The 21,513-nt window shown below is 45.9% G+C and overlaps 1 protein-coding gene across 5 annotated transcripts in view; it reads left to right on the plus strand.

Annotated features, from left to right (window-relative positions):
• The window catches only part of AGAP1 (ArfGAP with GTPase domain, ankyrin repeat and PH domain 1), a 306,992-nt gene that overhangs the window by 98,810 nt on the left and 186,669 nt on the right, over positions 1 to 21,513 (plus strand). For 3 of the 5 annotated variants that reach the window (XM_082285202.1, XM_082285203.1, XM_082285205.1), the window contains exons 3-5: positions 1,814 to 1,901; positions 15,673 to 15,758; positions 19,436 to 19,577. In XM_082285202.1, coding sequence (XP_082141328.1) covers positions 1,814 to 1,901; positions 15,673 to 15,758; positions 19,436 to 19,577 — 316 coding nt within the window. Of the gene's footprint in view, positions 1 to 1,813; positions 1,902 to 2,575; positions 2,588 to 15,672; positions 15,759 to 19,435; positions 19,578 to 21,513 lie in introns of all 5 variants that reach the window. The other 2 variants (XM_082285201.1, XM_082285204.1) reach the window with 1 other exon arrangement.

Below are 21,513 nucleotides of genomic sequence, written 5' to 3' on the forward strand. Positions count from 1 at the left end.
CAGTGTTGCACAAGTCATAACTGAAAAGAGCAGTGAGTTGTAGCTGAATTTTCTCCTCCCTGAACTGGGTTAGGGTGGTATTTTTGTTCCCTAACATGCTTGTCATAACTTGGTGCATTTCAGACATATCCATAAATAAATGGAGATGACTCGGATTGTTTGTGTATAAAACAGGGGAGAGAGGAGTATGACTGCTGTGAAAACAGGCTGGCATTTTTGTCATACTGTGGGGGATCAGCCTTAAAGCAAATATTAATGCTGATGAAGAGAGAAACTGTATCAGAAGCCAGATTTTTTTTTTTCCCCCCAATGCAGAATTTATTGCTCCTAGTTTGTAGTAATGTATCAGAGAACCTGAAGTGCTGTCAAATGGTGTATCCTGATCTGACCTTTGGGATATTAAAAAAAAAAAAAAAAAAAGAATATAAAACTCTATTCTTGAATCATTTGATGTCTTTCAGATATTGGGGGGTCTCTAGAATAAGACACCCCAGCCATGGGATATTGCCTCTCACTGGACCCCCAAGCTGATGCTTTTCTGTTGTCCCTGGCAGTTACAGTTTTGGCACAAGTGTAATAAAAAAAAGAACATTAATTTCCATGCACACTGGGTTGGCCACTTGTAAGTGAAGGTTTCACTGGAAAACTGTGTCTTGGCCAAATGCACTGACCATTACAAACACAGTTCAGCTTTCACACACGGAATTAACCTTTTTTGAGCAGTGGTGAATCCTGGACGGGAAGGAATTTGTACACTGTTGTGGGCAAAGGAAAAAAAAATAGGAAGGAACTTCTCATTGGGAAGCTTTGTATGGAAAGGGAGATGGTGTCAGTTTGGGGACAAGAAGAGGTGCAAAGGCCAAGCTGTTTCCTCACGGGGTTCCCATGGGTATTAATGGCTTTGTGGTGTGAGTAGGAGCAGACAAATTTACTGCAGTTCATGGGCATATAATGGAGGGAAAAGTCTTTAGTTGGAGAGATTGTTTCATGTTCTGGGGGTAGGGGACACATGTTAGAGATGATGTTTTCTTCCTGTGACTCATCCCAGAATCCCTCCCTCCCCTGCTGCCCACGCTGTGGGATCAGCCCAAGGCACAGGGGAATTTGGGCTGTTTGGGGTGCCAGCATGCATGGCTGGCTCCTATCAAGCCATTTTTGATAAGGAGGGTGGTTTCTTGCTGATTAGGACTAAGAAGATGGGATAGAGGATGTGCAGTGATGTGCAGCTCATTTGGCAATCTCGGGCAGATCAGCCGAGTTCATCTCATCCCCAGGGACCTTCTGTTCTGAACCTCTGGTGAAGCTCAAGTAAACAGGAGAGAACAGAGCAGGCTGGGCTGGTTTGAAAGGGGGAAAGAAGTTTCCATGGCCTCCCCCAAGAAAGGGAGCACGATGTCCTCAGCTCGGCATGCCCCTGTAAAGCCACAAACCCCAAATATCCTCAAGTCTTTGGCATTTGAGCACCTCCAGGAAGAAAACTCCTGTGGTGTTGGGCTGAAATTCCACCCTGTGAGGGTGGGCAGGCCCTGGCACAGGGTGCCCAGAGCAGCTGGGGCTGCCCCTGGATCCCTGGAAGTGTCCCAGGCCAAGTTGAACGGGGCTTGGAGCAGCCTGGGACAGTGGAAGGTGGTGGAACAAGATGATCTTTAATGTCCTTCCCACCCCAAACCACTCTGCCGTTTGCTTTATCTCTTGGCACCTTTTGCACCGTGTCTTGTTGTTTGGGATGGTTCTTCTGTGTGAAGCTTTTGCTTGAACACACTGCTCTTTACAGTTGAATCCTTTGTTCCTTTTGTTTCATTCTGAATTCCAGGGGATCGTGGGTAACCTGGCGAGCGGGAAGTCTGCGCTGGTGCACCGGTACCTGACCGGCACCTATGTCCAGGAGGAGTCACCTGAAGGTACGTGCACACACAAATCCCACTCTTTTACTTCTTCCCCCCACAAACTACATCCTTACTCATTTTTGATCATGCAGAAATGAATTAGCAAAAAAGAAAAAAAAAAAAAAGATAACAAACCCATTTGCTGCTTCAAAATTCATGGAGACTTTTGCCGTAGCGTTCTCCAGGCCGAGCTAAGTACGTACAACGGGTATAATTGTAGATTTTCCATAACTGCTTTAAATACTTTGGCCCCCAGTGTGTGTCCATATGGGAATTAGTCCTGATGGAGAGGAGTTGGCTGCTCTCAGTAGTGCTTGGCTGTTGAAAGCCACAATTACTGTCTAGTGGTGGATTTCTGTACAATCAGGATGTTGGGAGAATAAAAAAAACTTCACCAGCCTAAACTTAAAGGTGTAACTTGTTTGTTGTTTAATATATTTAATATTTGGTCTTTTTTTAATGTTCTTATGGCATAGAAAATTAATTTGTACACTGTAGTGTTTAACATTAATCCAAATTAATAGCTTGAAATCAAAAATATCACAGTACCTTATCAAGGTGTATCTTACAGTAACTACTTTTTTGATTATTTTTCTTTATCTGTTCTCCATATGAACTTTTAAATTCAACTCTGAGACACTGAATTTCTGGTTCCTTCTTTTCCTTACTGGCTGTTCCCTTCTTTGCAGATATGGATGCAGGTAACTATACATTGTCTTCATGGCAGCTCTTGTTTTGAAGGGACAGATGGTGGTTCCTGTACTAGAGCGTATTTCCCCCCCTCGTTTTGTGTATCATTTTGAGTTGTTTCCTTTTGATTTCAAGTCTTTAGTGCATCTCACTGTTTTTTGTCTCTTGCTGTAGTTGTCTCTCCAGCAGTAGTTTGTAGTTTCATGCATCTCTGATAACATTTGTTTCTAATTAACTCTTACCAAAGGAAGCTGTTTTAGTTCAGTAGTTGACATTTTAACAGCCTGGAATTGTAGTTAAAATGGGAGGAGAGGGGGAGGGAGGGAGGGTCATACAAGGCTTTTTCTGTGGGATTGCACTAACACTGAGGTCTTGCCGTTTGTAAGTTTGCCTGAAATGGTTTTGCTGCTTTGTAGTTAGAACTGACAATAATAATTGGTGATAGTAATTGAGCCTGTGCACAGCAGTGTGTGTGGATCTAGCTTCTGGATGCTGATGCTGAGAAATGCTGATGGAGGGTGTAGTGCCACTGAGTACAGCAAATCTTCAGCAAAAATCACTGTCCTGACAGATCCCTCCCCTCACTTCAGGAACAGAAGATACTTGTGTGGTTTTGTTGTTTTTTTTTCCCTTGGAAGATGAAAATCTGTTGACAGGGCTAACCCTCCCCTCCTCCTAAAGGGTGAATATTTTAGGTGGTATTCCTTGGGAGTGTTGCCATCTGTCCTCTTTGTCTTGAAGGATTTTTATTTACTTTTTATTTTGCTTGAGTAACGTTGTGACTGTTTTTCCTGAAAGGCTTAGATGACAAAAGCAGTGTCAAATCATTTCCCTGCACATAAGTGTGGCTGACAAGCCTCACTAATGACACTGTTGCATTTCATTAACAGGAGGAAAACCGGAATAATTAAGAGCTCTAATTGGCCTTGTAAGGAATAAGGTCAAGGTTTCCAATCAAGTCAGCATTAGAGGAAGTTCAACCCATATAAACTACCCTCAGTAAACATCTCTAGTGGTGATTTGGTAGTGTTTCAGTTCTTTGTCAGAGAATCACAGAACCACAGGATGGTTTGGGGTGGAAGGGCCTTTAAAGCTCACCCTGTTCCACCCCTGCCATGGGCAGGGGCACCTTCCACTAGCCCAGGTTGCTCCAAGCCCCGTCCAAGGTTACCTTGAGCACTTCTAGGTCCTTCAAACAACATTCCTAGGAAAGAAAGTGTAATCCTTCATGTGTGAGACCCTCGTTGATCCTCCCCTCTTCCTTTTCTGAGGGAGTGTAAATGTGCCAGATTGTTAAATTGGATAAAGAGGAGGATGTATATCGGATGTTAAGGTGTCAGCTGCTCGATCAGTTAAGAAAAAACCTGAGTTTACTGGCTTGGAATGGCTCCCTAAGAGCTAAATTTATCAGGCATCATAAAATCAGTGCCTAATGGGTGAAGTGATGGATATTTGCTTCACGTGAAAGTGGTGATTAGGGCCAGGGACTGCTATTTCTACTCTCCTTTGCCTTCTAAAGTGCTCTATTACCGTGAAACCTGCCCTGCATCAGACAAGAGTCACATCTCCTGGAGGCCTTGAAGGCTTCAGCATTGCAGTAAATGAATTTGAGCTGTGTAAAGACGGCTTCATGTTTCCTTCAGCTCTCCAGGTGAGAGATTTCTCTTGTTGCCTGTCACCACCTCCCCACCATGAGGAGGAATCCTACCCTTCACGCTGTAAAGGAGTTTTCTCTCACTGCCTGCCCCAGTTTTTATTCCTGTTCAGAACTTTTCGGTCCCTAGTGTGTCTGTAACTTGGCAAACCTTTGTTTTCTCAAAGAATAAGTTTTTATTAGGCCTTGAGACTCTTCTTTTGCATATTTAATGTACACTCAGCTGTGCTCCTGAGCGACACATTTTAAATCAGGTGTGAGAAAAGCACCAATGTGTTACCCTGTAGTAAGTGGGAATTTCGGTAGTCTGGGACCTCTAGTTTTTTTCTGTGATGGGAAATAAGGAATCCTAGGGATTTGTGATCTTCTAAGGACCTTCTAAGTGATCAGAAGAAAAAGTACCATTGCTGGATGCTTTACCTGCTGAAACAATAAGTAAGGTGTGGGAAACCTGGTGTCTTTATTCCCCCCCCCCCCCCCCCCCCCCCCCCATCTAAAATTCTGCCTGTAGGAGCAAAGTGAAATGTGTGAGGTGTGTGGAATTTGAGACTGAGTTCTTTGCAGACCAAGGTGAACTAAAGTTTACAGGAGTAGTGAGTGTCAGGAGGATTCTGTTACTGTTTGGGTTTTGTTTCCAATAAGCCACGGAGGTGTGAAACTTGACTTAAAGGTTTTTCCACATCTCTGGCCATGTCTGCGAATATTTTAAGTCATGTCATGATTATTTCAGTACTTTTTTTTTTTTTTCTCCAATGAGTCTAATAAAACAAAAAACCAAAAGAGAAATTGTGGTTCAGGTGTCTCAGCTGGGATGACAAAAAAGGAGGTTTTTTTTTCTCTACGTACTCTGGGATACATTTAAGAGTTATTTATTCATTTCATGAGGAGTAATTATTTTTAGTGTTTTTAAAAAGCATAAAAGCCATCTAGCATCGTGACTTGAGGCAGCAAGTTGCTGTTGCAGTCATCTCTCTTTGTGGAGGAACTTAGAACAAAAATGAAATTTTCCCCCAGTAAAAGGTACAGAATAAAGCCTTTAATGTGTTTTTCAGAAAGCTGTGATCATTTGCTCTCTTTCCAAACTTGACCTAAAAATAATTTTACATTATTGCAGCGTTCACCACAGAACTTTTTTCAGTACCACTGTGAGCAGTGTATCCCTTGAATGGCAGGAATGGTCATGTTTATTATTAAAATACTAAATGAAGTGTCACCCTCAGCCTTCCCTTTGAAGCATGTCATGAAAATAAGTTGCCAGCCTGTAACAAAAACATGCATTGATGATCTTCAAGCTTTTTCCAACCTAAAGGATTCTGGTTCTGTGTAGAAATTACATCTTGAGGGATGGATGACTGTGGTTTTCAGTTTATCTCGAGGAACTATTTCTGTCTGATGCTTCCTCAGCAAAGGGTAATTATGCAAGGAGGATTGAGGAAGAGTGCTTTAAAATTTCAGCTGCTTTTCTTCACATCCTCTTAAGAGATTTTCTCCTGGTCACAGACCCTTACACAATGTGTATGCAAAAAGTTCATGCATAATCTATTAACTGGGATGACCTTCCAGGTGTCTTCATTCAGGGCTGAATCCAAGAGTCTGAGCCTGATTCAGCTAGGAGAAAAAAAAGCAAAGGGATGAGCAAAGACTCCCCATCCCTGGAAGTGTTCAAGGCCAGGCTTGGAGCAACCTGGTGTCGTGGAAGGAATCTCTTCCCGTGACAAGGGGTGGAATGGGATGGGCTTTAGAGTCCCTTCCAACCCATACCACTCTGGGATTCTTCTTTGCTTGTATCTGGTTGTGCTGAGAGATTTAACATGGGGTGGGGTCACAGTTTGGTGTTGTGGGCTGAACAGAACATGGAAGCTGCAGCAGAATTGGACAATTTCTCCCCTCTGCAGCACTGATATCCTTGTCCCCTTCTCCACACGGTTCCTGTAACTCTGCCTGCTGTGAACAATTAGGTTCCTGAGGCTGCCACTCTCTTCACAGAAGCCACTTGCTATTTTTACCCAGTTAATATTTCTCAAATACCTAGGAAGGCCATATTTACTAAACAGCCAAATTTGATCTTTGATGCATAAAAGGAGGATGTGTCCCAGACTAATCTGTGTGCTCTGTCCTCAGCGAGCAGCTGGCTGAAATGTAAATGAAGAGCAGAGCAGTGTGTCCTGTGAGGATGTACTCGGGTGCTCTCCTTGGAAACGTTCCTGCCTTTTAGGTCAGGATTTTTGGAATTCCAGAAAATCACCATCATACATGTAAAGATTTACACAGAGCTTACACAAGGAGGTTCGGTAAGGATCTCAACATGGGTTCAAAAAAGCTGCATTTACCTTAAAGTAGCATTTTGTGGTTCTTGGGCTACAAAACGTGAGGAAGCTGAAATTCTCTGTGTGGGTTTCAAATCCTTGGTGCAGTTCTCACAAGCCCCTGCAGCACTGTGGGGCAGCTGAAGGTTTTTTTGGTCTGTAAACCCACAGGCAGCCGCTGTCTCGTGTTCAGAAGACAGCGATGACTTGGGACATGTGTTTCAAAATTACCTCTTTTCAGTTCTTTGTTGGCCTTTTTGCTATAATAGTACCAAGTGATTATTTTTATTTGGCATTTCATGCTGACACCCAGATATAAAACAACACTTGTCTCTTTTTGATCCTTTTAAAGCACTGCTGCAGTGAGTTCTCTTGGGCTTTTGGAGCCTTTCAGGCTCAGCATAAAAGAGTGTGTTTATGTATTCTGCCCTCTCCCCTCTGGAGCCCTTCCCTCTCCTCGCCCTCCCGGGACTGCCTGCGTGGGTTAGAGAATCCTTTGAAAACCTCTCTGCTCCAGCTGTCGGGTTGGGGGCTGTTTAAAGTGTCACACAAATAAGGAGCTCTGTTAATTAAAGGAAAAACTCAAGTATTTGCTCTTCAGAAGGTGCTGAGGAAGCAGATTGCCAGAAAGGGCTTCCCTTTTAGGTTGTGTGCCTAAAAGGTACTTAAGGGGTTCTCCTGAACACCTTGAATGCCCAAAGAGTTTTTTGGGAAATAATGTCTGTAGCATTTGTGCCCTTCTCCTAAGGGGCTCCTCTGAAGGTTGTGTCTCAGGTAAAAACTGTAAAGCAGCAGATTTATGACTTCTGTTCCAACTTTAGGCTCTTAACAGGAATAAAAGTGGCTTCTCCCAAGTAACAAGTGGTGCTGCAAGAAGAAATGGCCTCGAGTTGTGCCAGGGGAGGTTTAGGTTGGATATGAAGGGAAATTTTTTCACCAGAAGGGTTGTCAAGCGTTGGAACGGGCTGTTCAGGGCAGTGGTGGAATCACTGTCCTTGGAAGTGTTCAAAGCACCACGTGGATGTGGCACTTGGGGACGTGGGTTAGTGGTGGCCTTGGCAGTGCTGGGTTGGTGATGTAAGAGGGCTTTTCCAGCCTGAACAGTTCTGTGATTTCATGATTTTAAGTCACCAGGACTCCCTGCTTGCTGCTGCTGCTCTCGAAGGCAGTTTGGAGTGGCTCCTGCTGGACCTGCCTTCTGCTTTGTTTCTCAAATACTGCTTCTGGATGTATTTTGAAATCAGAGCCCACTCTCTTACTCCTGATCTCAAAGCCAGATTTTCATATTTTTCTTTGAACGTGTTCCTTGTTCAGCTTGTATTTGATTTCTTATTGTGAGCTTTTTTGTTTGGTTTTTTTTTTTTTTTCCCCCCCTCCCCTTCCACTGAATCTGTTGCTGTTTTGGGAACTTGTATCAGAAAGCAGGTGCATAGTAGGTACCTGATTTTATTCACAGTGTGTTGAATTCTCACCAGCCCTCTCAATTTGCTGCCACCAGGTGTCTGTACCCATTTTAGGGAGGGCAGATTACAGTGTAATCACTGCTAAGTCCAGTTTTAGCTTCAGGGTTGCTATTTGTGATGTGAAACTGTAATGAAAGGACAGCTATTACAGGAGCTGGCTAGGTATAAAAAGCAAAGGGATGCTTAAAAAGGCTAGAGGGGTAAGAAGAGGCCTGAGATCTGTGCGTCAGTGCTTAGAGGAGGTAATTTTTGGGCTTATCTTTGTGAGCTGTTGAGAGTTTGTTAGTACGTGTTAAGATTTTGCAATTATATTGGAAGCTTGTGAAGTCAAGCAGAAATTTTGAGCAGATGAATTTTGGGTTAGATTGAAAGCTCGGATGGGTTTGTCTGGAAGATGAAATGCCTGAGAAGCCAACTTAGAAGGAGCTGCAGCAAAAAAAAGAGCAATGATATTTTAAGTCATGGGGCTGACTTTGTAAGGAACTTTGTTTGGAAAGTGGTTGTTTTGGGCTGTAAACGTTTAAAACTGGAAAAGACTGGAGATGGAAAAAGGTAGGAGGGTGCTAAAGTGCTATCACATCCTGCCTGAAGAAACTGACTCGCTGGGGTTTTGTCCCCGCTGCTTTGATAAAAATAAGCTTTTAAAATTAGATTTGTGTATATACAGTTAGTGGGTGTGAGGTGTAAGCAACTCTCTGCACCTGCTGTCAGTAAAAAAATCCAAGAAAATGAAAAAAAAAAGATGAAAAAGTGAGCTATTAGTAGAAATGGGAGCAGGGATTGAATTGTAGGTCCTTGGCAGCTTGTGTGGCTGCAAGAGGCTCCTGACCCTCAGGAGGTTGGGTGGGTGTGAGGGCTCTGGGTGAGTGTCAGAGGAGGGGGTTCCCCACAGGTTCCTGGGGGTTGTTTTTCCTCCCCTTTCACCTGTCAGAAAGGCTTCTGAGCTGTGAGAACATACAACATGTTCAGCTCTTACTTGCTCAGTGCCACAGCTTCTGTGTATTGATGTGAGGTGGGGGTCTGATAAAGCTGTGCTACTACTTCATGATGGACTGGGGGGTGTCCAAACCTAAGGTTTATCCCTGGAATTGGAGTGTAGAGCTTTGTATATCTGCTCCCACTTGATATTCTTGCCTGTTTACCTGGAGCCATAATAATTAATAACTGGGAAAATGGGAAAAGTATTACCCTTGCCCTAAAAAGGGATCAGCAGTTCGTTGTAAGATCCTGCACCTCTTCTCTCTTCCTCATCTTAAATAACCGTAGTTCATGTGCTTATTTTTCTGACTGGGTATTTGCTGGGCAGATTTAGGTCCTTATCTTCCATGGGATGCCCTGTCCAGATCCATACAGGCTGAGGCTGGCATGGTGACACGGGCTAGGACAAGCTGTCCCCTTGTCTGCACTCTGCAGGAATTCCCAGCTGCTCTCCTCTGTTGTGCCAGAGGTTTTTGCCATCCTGCCCCATCTTCCCACAGATGGTTTGTCCCGGCTTTTGTCCTCGTGATGCTGCTTTTGTTTTTCCCCTCTATTTCTCCAACTCGTTACGGTCACGTTGAAGTACAATCCAATTTCCTACCATAATTGCAGTCCCTCCTGCTTCATTATCTAGAAACTAAATAGCCTGTTACTTCCATCTTCTGGGTTATTAATAAACTGGGTGCATGAGAGTTGAAACTGCTGCAGAAGCTTGGATTAGTGTCGTTGTGGCTCTTTCAGATGAGCCGTTTCATGGGGACAGAGTGTGCTTTACCTCTCGATCTGCACTCACGTTACAGTGATTTATTTTTTTTTTTTTTTTAAGACTGGCCCTCTCTAATTGGCTTAGCACAGTCTGCACTGGCTGTCAGGAGCTTTCCAGTGAAAGTAGAGCATGCACTGCTCTGCTCCTGAGTCCTGTCTCTGGGTAATGAGGGGAACTTAATTGCTCAGAGGCCGGCTCTGGTGTGTTCCCATTTATCTTGGTGGTTAATCAATCACCTTCGTCCCCTTCTGCTTGAGATAAAACGCTGGATCTAGCTCAGCCTGTTTATCATGGAATTCCTAGCATGGTTTGGCTTGGGAGGGGCCTTAAAGCTCATCCCATCCCACCCCCTGCCATGGGCAGGGACACCTCCCACTGTCCCAGGTTGTTCCAAACCCCGTCCAACCTGGCCTGGAACACTTCCAGGGATCCAGGGGCAGCCCCAGCTGCTCTGGGCACCCTGTGCCAGGGCCTGCCCACCCTGCCAGGGAATAATTCCTTCCCAATATCCCATCCAACCCTGGAGAGTCTGTGCAGCTTGAGGTAATTTTTATACATATTTTAAAGTGTAATATGTTTTCCTGAATGCTGAAAAACATAAAATTCCACTGATCTCCCTTCAAATCACTGCCAGGTTTTGGGGACCCATCACATCTGTCCTTCTGGATAGACACTGCAAATACATCAGTGGATGCATCTCAGAATTAAGTTATTAAGTGTCATTGCAGCTGCTACTAAAATTCCAGCAGTAAACCCTCTTTCCATGGAGTTGCAAGATCGTATATTAGTGCTTCCTTGCCAGTTTTTAGGTAAAGATCAGATTATATGATGCAATATTGCATTTGGATATGGTGCCTGTGGTGGGGTACCTTGCTTTAATTGGACTTCCAGAAGACCTCTCCACATATTTCCTAAACTATGTTCTAAACCTATTGAGAGAAGCAGATGATGGGGGTTGAAAAGCTCAGTCTAGGCTGCTTTTGTTGGCTTTTGGGGTTTGTTTTACCTGGGCACTCTGTTGGGAAGGTGGTCCAGGGATCCCTTTGCAGCTTTAGTCTTGTGTGGTCTTTGATCCTCGGCCCAGCTCAGCCACTCACAGTTCCTGAATTGTTGTTTAGCACAACAGTGGTTGTGTTAAGGAAATACTCAAAATCAGAGAATCATGGACTATCCTGAGTCAGAAGGCTCATTGATCCAACACAGCCACCCCACCAATCCCACCCTGGGCATCCCTGGCAGCGCTGTCCAAACGCTCCTGGAGCTCTGGCAGCCTCGGGGCCGTGCCCATTCCCTGGGGAGCCTGGGCAGTGCCCAGCACCCTCTGGGGGAAAAGCCTTTTCCTTTTCTTATTTTTTTTTTTTTTTGTGGAAATGCTGTGAAAAGCATTTTAAAATCAGTTTGTTTAAATAAAAAAATGTGAGTAGCAAACCAGAAGACCGATATTTGACCATCTGTTTGAACGGAGAATTTCTGAACGTGTTTCCCTGAAGAGGAGCCAGGTTCTTGGCACTATTTTCTATCTTCTGAGGGGGGGGAGTAAAAAAAAAAAAGAGAGAACGTGCATGTGTGAGACAACTGGCTGCTGTTGTCAAAATGCACATGTCACTGGGAATACAAAATCCAGGCTTTTAGAGCTGCCTCAGTGCTGCCTTCTGTCTCGCCCCGCCACAGTAGGCGTTCAGCTGCTGCCTGCGCTTGTCGTGCGGCCAGCCCCCCGAATTTATCTTTCTTATATGGCTAAATAACTTCATCCCCGTGGCAATTTGCTTGAATAAAGAGCCTGGTGAGTGCAGTGGAGCCCGGGGATACAGTAGGAAAATCAGCGGCTGCTCCGGTGAGCAATTACGCGGTGGAACAGCTCTCGGCGAGAGGAGGGGGTGGCTGGGCTGTGAGAGCCCGGATTAAAGCCTTCATCCCTGGAATTCCCTGTGTAATATCCACCTTCTGTAACAGAGAGCACCTCTGATTATAAACGTGTGCGGGGTTTATATTTAATACCAATTTTCGCTGGATGGTTCCTGCGCCGCCGCTGGTTCCGTGCGCTCACCTCTGGAGCATCGTGCATGAAAACGAGATCAGGAAGCTGTTGTTGATCCCCCCATCCCGATTTGTGCCAGCTCTTTAGCCAGGGTTTGTAAATTGCTGGTGCACAGAATTTATTTGGCTTTATATTGATCAAAGCTGGGTATTTATGTGGGCATTTTGCAGCAGGAGCGTGGCCAGATCGCACCTGAGAGAGCGGGGGGTGCTTTATGGGCTGCTTCAGGAAGTGCCGCTCTGTGCCAGGTGGGTTTGGGCACAGGAGTGATGTTTGTCACCTGTAACAATTCTGTGCCCATCTGTGGGAATGGATAGTGTCCTAGCCCTGGAAAACTGGGAATAGCCTCCTTGAAGTGCCTGTGCTGCCCCATCCTTCGGCTGCCAGTCCTCCTCTCCCCATGGCCTCCTGGGGCAGGTACATCTGGGAGCTGAGGAACTCCCTCATTAAAAAGCTGCGTGTGTCATAATCCTGATGGGACCAGAGCAAAGGCAGCCACCTCCCCTGGGAGCAGTGCTGTGAGTTTTGAGCTCTTCTTTACATTCAGAAGGTCATTTCTTTGTTCTCAGTGCCGTTGGTTCAGACAGCAATTCCTGGCTCCGTCACCTACGCAGATATTTAGGAAAATGTGGGGTATTTTGTAGCCCTGGGAGACTGTTTGGCTTCCTCATGGGTTGCTGTAGTCCAATATTTGAACTGGCTGATCTCTCTAATTCCTCTTTGCCTGTGGTGCTGTACAAACTCCAAGATGTATTTAAAAAAAAAAAAAATTAATGTAGTGCTGTCCAAGCTGAACCATCCCAAAATCGCTGCCCTTGCCCTGCTTTTGCTTGCCCAGACTGCTCATGGCTCTCATCAAGGCTCATCAAATCAAAGACAGAAGCAGTTTATTGTTTGCCTTAATCCTACAGCCACAGATACCTGCAGGGTACAGCCTTGGTCTGTATATTCTGGATTGTTTATGCTTTTGTTTGTGGAAATTCTTGATATTGAGGTAGGTTTTCTTAATCTCTGTCCTGTGCAGCACCTAATTTTGTGGTGTGCTCATGATGAGGGCTCTTTAATGGTGTAGGAACACAAGTTATTAGGGATGAGTCCTGCTGTGAGCTGAGATTTGCATGAAATAATTCTTACTCGAGGGATGAGCGGGGAGTTTGCTGTTCTGTTTCTGAGCCTTCAGATTTGTTTTGAAATATTTAGTACAGCTTGGAAACGCAGGGCATTCTTTGCAACGGTTTGGTTGGAGGGGTATGAAATTTAAACTATCTGTCACGAAATACTTAAATCCAAACAAAAGTCAAGGAATGCGTGAGGATGTGCCTATTCCAGCTAATGAGCACATCCTGCTTCTAAGGGTGAAGAAGCCCCTTGAGCAGATGGGAGCTGACTGTGCCTGTTGGCTGCAGCAGGGTGTGGCAGCCCTTGGTGAAGTGGGACAGCATGTCAGGATCTGAATTTAATACTGGAAATCACAATGATTGCACTGAGCTGCAGGCACTGTGTTTTTGGGGAAGGCAAGGAGCAGGTCCCCAAGCTGATCATGTAGTGTGGATTCACCTAGGAAAAGAGCTGCTGGATAACTTACACTACATTTACTGCATTTAGTACCCTTTTCCAAGCTGCTCTTAGCAGCCAAATTGTGAAGAGTAAACCTCTTAGTGCTCACATTTGTGAGCTGGGTATGTACACTCAAATACTTTTTTATTTTTCAGTTCTCTGCTTATTTTATTCCACTCTGTCTGTACCTTCTTTGTGCTTCTGAGGACTGTTTGAAGGTACAGTGAGTCTGGCAAGGCGTCCTGTTGACCGGAGGAATAATGAGTTGGCTCTTAAACGCATTCGGTGTGTGGTATTTTATAATTAGCTGGGGGAACTTCCAGTGTTTAGAAAAAAAAGGGAATTAGGAAATGGCAATTAGGCAGAACTTTCCCTCTCTGATCATGCATGCACTGCATTTCCATTGTTACTTACAGCTTTAAAACCCCTCTCTGGAGGGCTCTGTATTAAGTAATTCATCTTCGTTAACACTTCATTGGGAAGTGCGTGCAATTAATCGGCAACGTATAGAAATAATGGCCTGATTAATAGAAATCCAGTTCCTGAGAGCTGAGACTGGTTTCCTTTACAAGTTTTACACTTGCTTGTGATTGTTCTTTTCAGGTTCAGTAATGATATATATTTATCTGCCTCTTGATCTGCGAAGGCAGGCTTGAAATCTGCTTTGTGAGAGAGATAACGAAAATCCATACGTAGCTCTTCTGCTCCTTCTGTGCCACTAAACAACCAGAAATGTGATAGTCTTAATTGTTGCATGTTTAATACTGCTAATAGGGTAAGTTCAGAAAGAAAAGATTTAAAAAACCCCGAACAAAAATCCCCCCAGCACAAACCCACAAAACCTCATGTTCTCACATCTTTTATTAAATACAAAATGTGTTTAAACACGCTTAAATATCGCACAGAGCTGAGCTGTGGAGTGATCTTGGTCTAAAAGCTGCTGCTGTGGTTGGGCTGGGGGGAGTGGTTGGGTCTAAGCCAGTGTGGGGTTCCCCTAAGGCAGCAATTTTGGTGCAGATTGTTGTGTTTTGAAGATCAGCATTAGCCTGGGTGTGCTGATTTATTTGCTTTGGGAGCTTGTTTGGAGAGCAAGTTGGAGGTGTTGGCTTTCAGCATGTGTTTCAATGCATTGGTTTTGGTAGAATGGCAAGTTTTGAAGCTGGGAAACAGGGTTCAAATTGGAACTAATTCCAGTTTAAAAAAAATAGGGGTGAAGAGAGGAGTTTAGGGTGTGTTACAGGATGTGTTTTATCTCAGTGTTGTAAGCTCAGCTGTGAGGTGTGTGATGCTAAGCTGGAAGCCTTGGGGGCTTTGGGGCTTAGGTGGGGAGATAAGAGTTGGTTTGCTCCAGGAGAGGAGCCTAAATGCCTCCCCAGTGCTTAGGCCAAGCTCGATAATCCTGGCTTAGGCTCCGTCACACCAGGGGCCCTAAATGGGATTTGTCATTTTTGAGAGAGGCAGCAGAGTGCCCAAAACGCGCTTTTAGCCCCAAAAGAAGCAATCCCAACCCTGCCCTGGGGTTGTGGCTGAGTCTCTGTGAGCCAGGGGACAGAGCAGCTGCTCCAGCTGCTGGGGTTGGAGCTTCCTTGGCTGTTCCCAGGCAGCCCTTGTTCCGCATTCCTTGGAAAGACAGGATCAGGAACAGGATGTGGCTGGAGGCTACGACTCCTCTCGTTTTATCCAGGTGTCCAAAGCAGGTGTGGGGTTCATCCCGAGCAGCAGCACAGCGTTCCCTGTTAGTTTAGCCCATCTCTGCAGAGGCACCACCATTGTAGCTGTTCTGTCTAACATGTGTCTGGTATCTCCCCTAACTGTGGTGTGTGAGTACAGAACTCTCCTTCCCCTAACATCCCACGTGTGCTCTGAGAACTGGGCTTCCCTTGAGGAAATGCTGATTGACACAAGAAACCGATTTTGGTGACGGGACACGACCTTGTTTGCGTGCAGCTGTCCCACTTTGCCTTTCTTAGGGACAATTTTCTCACCATTATTTAAAATAAAGGTGGTACATACGGGGTTTTAGCTGTGTGTATCAACCCCAGGATGCTTCATGTGGGAGTTAGTGTTTGTAATGCAATTGCTGGCTTTTTCCCACAATATCTTTACTCTTTATATATATATAAAAAAATATATATATATAAAAATAAGGCAAGTACATGCCTTAACTTTAAGTAGTTCCTATGTGTCTGCATATAAACTTCAGTTTATTCCAGTCGTTGGTTAATTTCCAAAAGACCTTAAGGACACGTTTGGGGTTTTTTTCCACAAGCGAAGCCTTTTTCTGTTTTGCATTTTGTACCTTTGCTGCCTGTAATGAGCTGCTTTGTGTGGCAGGTGGGAGATTCAAGAAGGAGATAGTAGTTGATGGACAAAGCTACCTGCTGCTGATAAGAGATGAAGGAGGCCCTCCGGAGGCACAGGTGAGCCCAAAGCCTCGCTTTCCTTGCTTTTCAAAACTTCCTTTGAAAGAAGTGGCTCTGCTTTGTTCTGTCCTGGGTCCTTCTCATGCTCCTGCTGGGAGAATTCCAGCATCACCCTCAGGTGAAAAAGATTTTGTCCAGCGAATGGGTGGGATTTCAGTTACAATGAATGGATGAGTGTGGGTAGCAAATATTTGGGATTCTGACTGAGACCATGCAAGTAAGGATATAGAGTTCATTTACACTGAATTCCCAAGCAGTGTGCTTCCCCTGGTGACACATCAGGATTTCATGGAAGCACAGAGTGGTTTGGGGTTAGAAGGGAGCTTAAAGCTCATCCTATCCCACCCCTGCCATGGGCAGGGACACCTTCCACTGTCCCAGGCTGCTCCAAGCCCCCGTCCAACCTGGCCTTGGACACTGCCAGGGATCCAGGGCACATCCAGCTGTTGCCACAGCTGCTCTGGGCACCCTGTGCCAGGGCCTGCCCACCCTCCCAGCCAGGAATTCCTTCCCAATATCCCATCCAGCCCTGCCCTCTGGCAGTGGGAAGCCATTCCATTCCCCCTTGTCCTGTCACTCCAGGCCCTTGTCCCCAGTCCCTCTCCAGGAGCTCCTCTGGAAGGGGCTCTGAGGTCTCCCTGGTGCTTTCTGTTTTCCAGGTGAGCACCCCCAGCTCTCCAAGCCTGTCCAAGCCATCAGCCTTGGAGAAGACACTTGTGGGTTTGTGTGCTTGACCCTTACTCTGTTTTGAGTAAGAGTTTGCTCACGTGCTGCTTAAATCACCTCAGACCCAGCCACCCTTTCTGCAGGCTTGGGCATCCTCCTCCTCTTCTACCTCTCCTCACCTGGCTGCTGGCAGGATTTCCTGAGTGTTGGCTGCTGCTGGCCTTGCTAAGCTTGGCTTTTCCGGGAGGGATCAGCTCCCAAACAAGCAATAATTTAGCATCAGGAACTGCGCTGTCGCCAAACAGCTGAGGGGGAGCGGTGCCAGCAGCAGCAGCTTGGGTTTCAATGCACCACCACAGCTCCAGGAGGGTGAGAGCGTGGGGGGAAGGTGCCAGGACAAAGGGGAAGAGAAAGGACGTGGAGGAAATGGAGGCTGAGAGAGACATCCTGGAAGGAAGTTCCAGGACAAAATGAAACGAGTGTCGCTGGCACATCTGCAGCCGTGTCAGCAGCAGCAACAAGGAAAGCTCTGTCTGGGGCTGGCAGGGATTTGGCTGAAGCACCCCCTAGTTTCCAGCCTGTGATGCTCAGAGAGCGTTCACTCATCTGAAAATGTAAATAGTGGAGGTGTAAAGGTACATGGAGCAATCTGAGATGGTTTGGTGCCCGAAGAACTGGGTTTGCAGAGCTCACAGGAGCTGGCTGCAGACTGATGAACAGCATGGGCTGTGCTTCTGGTATGTGCCAGGAAAATTTGGGGCCTTTATTGCTGTTGTCCAGTGGAAGGTGTCCCTATCCATGGCAGGGGGTTGGAATTGAGATGAGCTTTAAGGTCCCTTCCAACCCAAACTGGGTTTTCTGGGATTCTTGTGGTGGCTGAGATTTTTTTCTCCCTCCACATGATTTGCTGAAGAGGTTTGAGGTGTCAGTGCTGTCTCACCTTTCAGCACGAGGGTTTCCTGTAAATTCCCTTTGGAGTTCTTGGGTGTAATTTCAAGTTACATGTCTATGAAAAACTTTAACCTGTTCATTAATTCCTGCAATGAAAAGTTTGCTTGTGGGTTCAGGAATAATTGGGATTGAATTCCAACTGCAGTAAGGAAGGAGCTCACATGTGGAGTTCCTGGCACCGGGTCATGGGTATTCCCCAGGTTACTGTCCCTTTCTTTTTGGCAGGAAGGGACAAAAACCAAACTTCCCTGAAGACTCTTTTTGTAGGTCTCTGATCTCTCCTTTCTTTGCCTAAGATAAAATGGTTCAGAGATGAAAATAACTCAATTTCCTTTTGTAAAACCAAATTAACCTAGTGACTGACCTACAATGAGCTGCTGCATGCAATTTTTTAAATGTAAAACTTTTTTTTTATATAATTTGGTTTTGGGCTTGCCTTGATTTAACAGCTCTGCTCATTCCCAGTAATAAGTCTGAGAATGGATTTTTATACCAGCAGCTGATTTATCCTTGTTTCAAGCCATTCCCTGCACAGCACTGTGGGTAAGACATCCAGGGTTTCCAGACCTTGTGTGTGTTTCCCAAAATTCCTTTGGTTTTCCATACCACAGGTCTGATACCCACAAAGATTAAGCTGCATTTCAATATGAAAAGAGAAGTAAGAAATTACTGGAAATGTTTTTTGTCTGGAGGAACTGTGTTGTATAAACCTGTGGAGTGCTTTAAAATGATCTTTATTAGAAGGCTGCTGTACACACCCCTCAAACATTGAGGGTTTAGAGAGACTGTTGCCCTTCCAAATGGATGCCTTAAGGATATTGCCGTTGTTGGGAAGAGTCCTTGGCATGATGCTGCTGAATCCAGTCAACAAAAACCATTTTATAATGAGACCCAAGCCCACATTACCCAAGTAATGAAGCTGTCTCCAGTTCCTCTGGTTGCATATTCTGGTTTGAAGAGTTCACATTTAACAGTGTGGTGGTTGACCTTATTCTGGCAGAGACTCTGCTGTGTGTAACCAGTCCTGTCCTTCCCCTCTGGAAGATTGTTCTCCTGTCTGTCTTGAAAACCTCAAAACATTCCTTATCTATTTTTACACCAAAACAGCCCAGGCAGTGTTTGGTTTCAGTACAATCATCATGAATATGCAGAGCCTTTCCCCAGTGAGCCTCCCTGCAGCCCTCTCTGTTCAGTGTGTCCCCTGGCACGTTGTAGTAATAACATAACAAAGAGCATGAAAATCCCCTGGCTGAAGCTTGTTTCCATTGCTCTAAATTTGGGTAGGAATGGAGTCACTTAGGGAAAAATAAAGGCAACGAGGTAAGCTGGAGGTTTTTTTTCTTGACACCCTGTTTATGTTAAATGTCTTCAAACAGTCTTACTTCACTTGTGAGCTAAAAGCTTCTCACTTGCATGGTGACTGGGGAGCACCTTGGCTTGGCCTGTGCACCTGCATGTCTCGTGGCAGGTTCCTGATGCCAAGAGAGAGCAGTTTGCTCTTACACTGAAAGCAGAACGAGGCACTTGGTGCTGCTGGCTCAATTGAGAGTGTCTGTATGGTGAAGAATGGGGAGTCTCAAATGAACAAGACATGGATTAAGATGTGAGAATTCCTAGCAATGCCTGTCCTGGCCTTACCAGCAGCATCACCATGCATGCATGCACGCAAATCCCAGCATGGGGACTCGGTCAGCACTGGAGATGAGCGTTGCTCATTTCAGATGCACAGACCCAGCAATCTGGGCCTGCCTGCTGTGTTTTCTGTGAACCAACCTCGGTGTGCACTGGCAGTTTGGTGACACACCCCAGTGGAGAGGAGATGCTCTTGTGGGGAAGGAAATCCCTTGTGTATCCCAGATGCCCATGGCTTGCAGGGTGTTGAGATTCATCATTTTAGCAGCTTATCCCCCTTTTGAGGCCTTGGTTGTTGTCTGTGAGGTTTTTCTGGCGTGCGTCTCCCTCGCGGGAAGGTAAGAACGCTTCTCTCGTGGTTTTTTTTTCTTTCCCCCTCCTTGCTGCTCTTCTCATAGTTGGCCTTTTCCTTTTTTATCCTGCAGTTTGCCATGTGGGTGGATGCTGTTATCTTTGTGTTCAGCTTGGAGGATGAAGTCAGCTTCCAGACTGTTTACCACTACTACAGCCGCATGGCCAACTATCGCAACACTAGTGAAATCCCCATGGTACTGGTGGGCACCCAGGGTAAGTGCAGCCCTCGTTTCCAGCCGGGTTTTTGAGACCATACTGACTCTTCCAAGCTGGCAAAGCCATGTCCTGTCCTCTCCCCTTTGCTACAGGGCCATGGCATTGCAAGGACTGGTTTGAGGTGGGAGACAAGTGTCCTGGCAGTGCTGTTGGAGGAGGAGTGTAGGACTTCAGCAGTGAAGAAAGAGGGGGAATTTAGGTTAGATATGTACAAGAAATTCTCCCCTGTGAGGGTGCTGAGGCCCTGGCACAGGGTGCCCAGAGAAGCTGGGGCTGCCCCTGGATCCCTGGAAGTGTCGAAGGCCAGGCTGGACAGGGCTTGGAGCAGCCTGGGACAGTGGGAGGTGTCCCTGCCCATGGCAGGGGGTGCAGCACAATGCATTTTAAAGTCCCTTCCAACCAAAGGCTATTCCAGGATTCTATGACTTGCAAGGAAATTTTAAATGCTATTTTCAGTGCTTGCTGGTTGTGGTGGTTTTCTTGCTCAGCAGGGAGATGCCCTTGTTGAATTTGGGCAGGTGAATCAGTTGTGTAGGGAATTTCTGAAGTCAGACCAGTTTCTATGTGTGCTTGGCAGTCTGGAGGGGTTCAACATCCTGGCATTGCTGAGAGGCAAAAGGATGAGAGGTGGAAAACGTCCAGCAGCACAGTAGGAAGCAGAACTGAACCCTGGCCTCAGGCTGTGCCTCTGGGAGACCTCTGTAAATCAAGCAGAAATGCAGCTTTTTGCCACCTGAGCCAACCTCTCCCCCCCTCTTCTGAAATAGCAGCTGTCCTAAGGGAAATATGGCAAGGCAAAAGTACCCAAAATACTTCAGCTTCTTTGGCATCTGAGTGGTCTTTTGAGTATTCTCTGCCTTGTGCCAGTGTATCCCGTGTTAGTATTTCACCAGTTTCCCATACTGTGGTTGGTTTGGAATGGACTTGGAATAGAACACAAGAGTTGGAGCTGTTCTGTTCCTGACCACGTAGATCACAGAACTATGGAATCATTAAGGTAAAAAAAACCCCTTTAAAATCATCAAATCCAACTGTTCCGTCAGCACTGCCAATGCCACCTACTAAACCACGTCCCCAAGTGCCACATCCACACGACTTTTAGATCTTTCCAGGGATGGTGACTCCAGCACTGCCCTGGGCAGCCTGTGCCAGGGCTGGGCAACCCTTTTGGCACTATTTGAGGCTGTTTCTTCTCATCTTGTTCCTTGGGTGCAGAGTCCCCCCAGCTGCCCCCTCTTGTCAGGGACTTGTGCAGAGCCACAAGGTCCCCCCTGAGCCTCCTTTGCTCCAGGCTGAGCCCCTTTCCAGCTCCCTCAGCTGCTCCTTGCTCCTTTTAAGTTCCTTCCCACTGGAATGTCTCTGAGTGTATCACCAGGTCACTGTTCTGTGTTAGAGGCAGAACACAGGTGGTGTGAGTTGTTCTGTCATTTCAGTTTTGGCCATCCTCCTTTTTAGTGTGTCCCAGTGGTTTTGGTGGTGTTGAAGCTTTTTGCTGTTTCTTCAGCCATGTGGTCAGGGAGCAGTTGGCCTTCCCCTGCCTCCTGCCAAGGGGTGACAGCGCAGAGGGGCTGTGTGGGCAGCAGGGAAGGAGGAATCACAGCCCAGCTGGGGGAAGGAAACAGATGATAAGAAGGAAAAGGGGAAATAGGAACAGAAGAAGTCTTAGGACAGCAGAAGCTCCACCAAAAAGCAGAAAGGAGCTGCTTTGAAGGGGCCACGTTTTGGGCTTGAAGCTGGGTTTGAAAAAGTGAAGGGGAAACATTTCTCCAGCTTTTTTTTTTTTTTCTTTGTACTGTTCTGACACTGGGTATGGTTTGGGATATGGTTTTTCATCTCCTTCCTTTTCTTTTCCAGGAAAAGAAAAGTTCCTTTTCTGTCACAGCACTGATGCAAAGGGGATTTTTTGAAAAGATGGAAATAATGCTAGTTCTAG

The sequence above is a fragment of the Coloeus monedula genome (assembly GCF_965178545.1).
Source record: "Coloeus monedula genome assembly, chromosome: 7".
In the NCBI taxonomy this organism is placed as follows: Eukaryota; Metazoa; Chordata; class Aves; order Passeriformes; family Corvidae; genus Coloeus; species Coloeus monedula.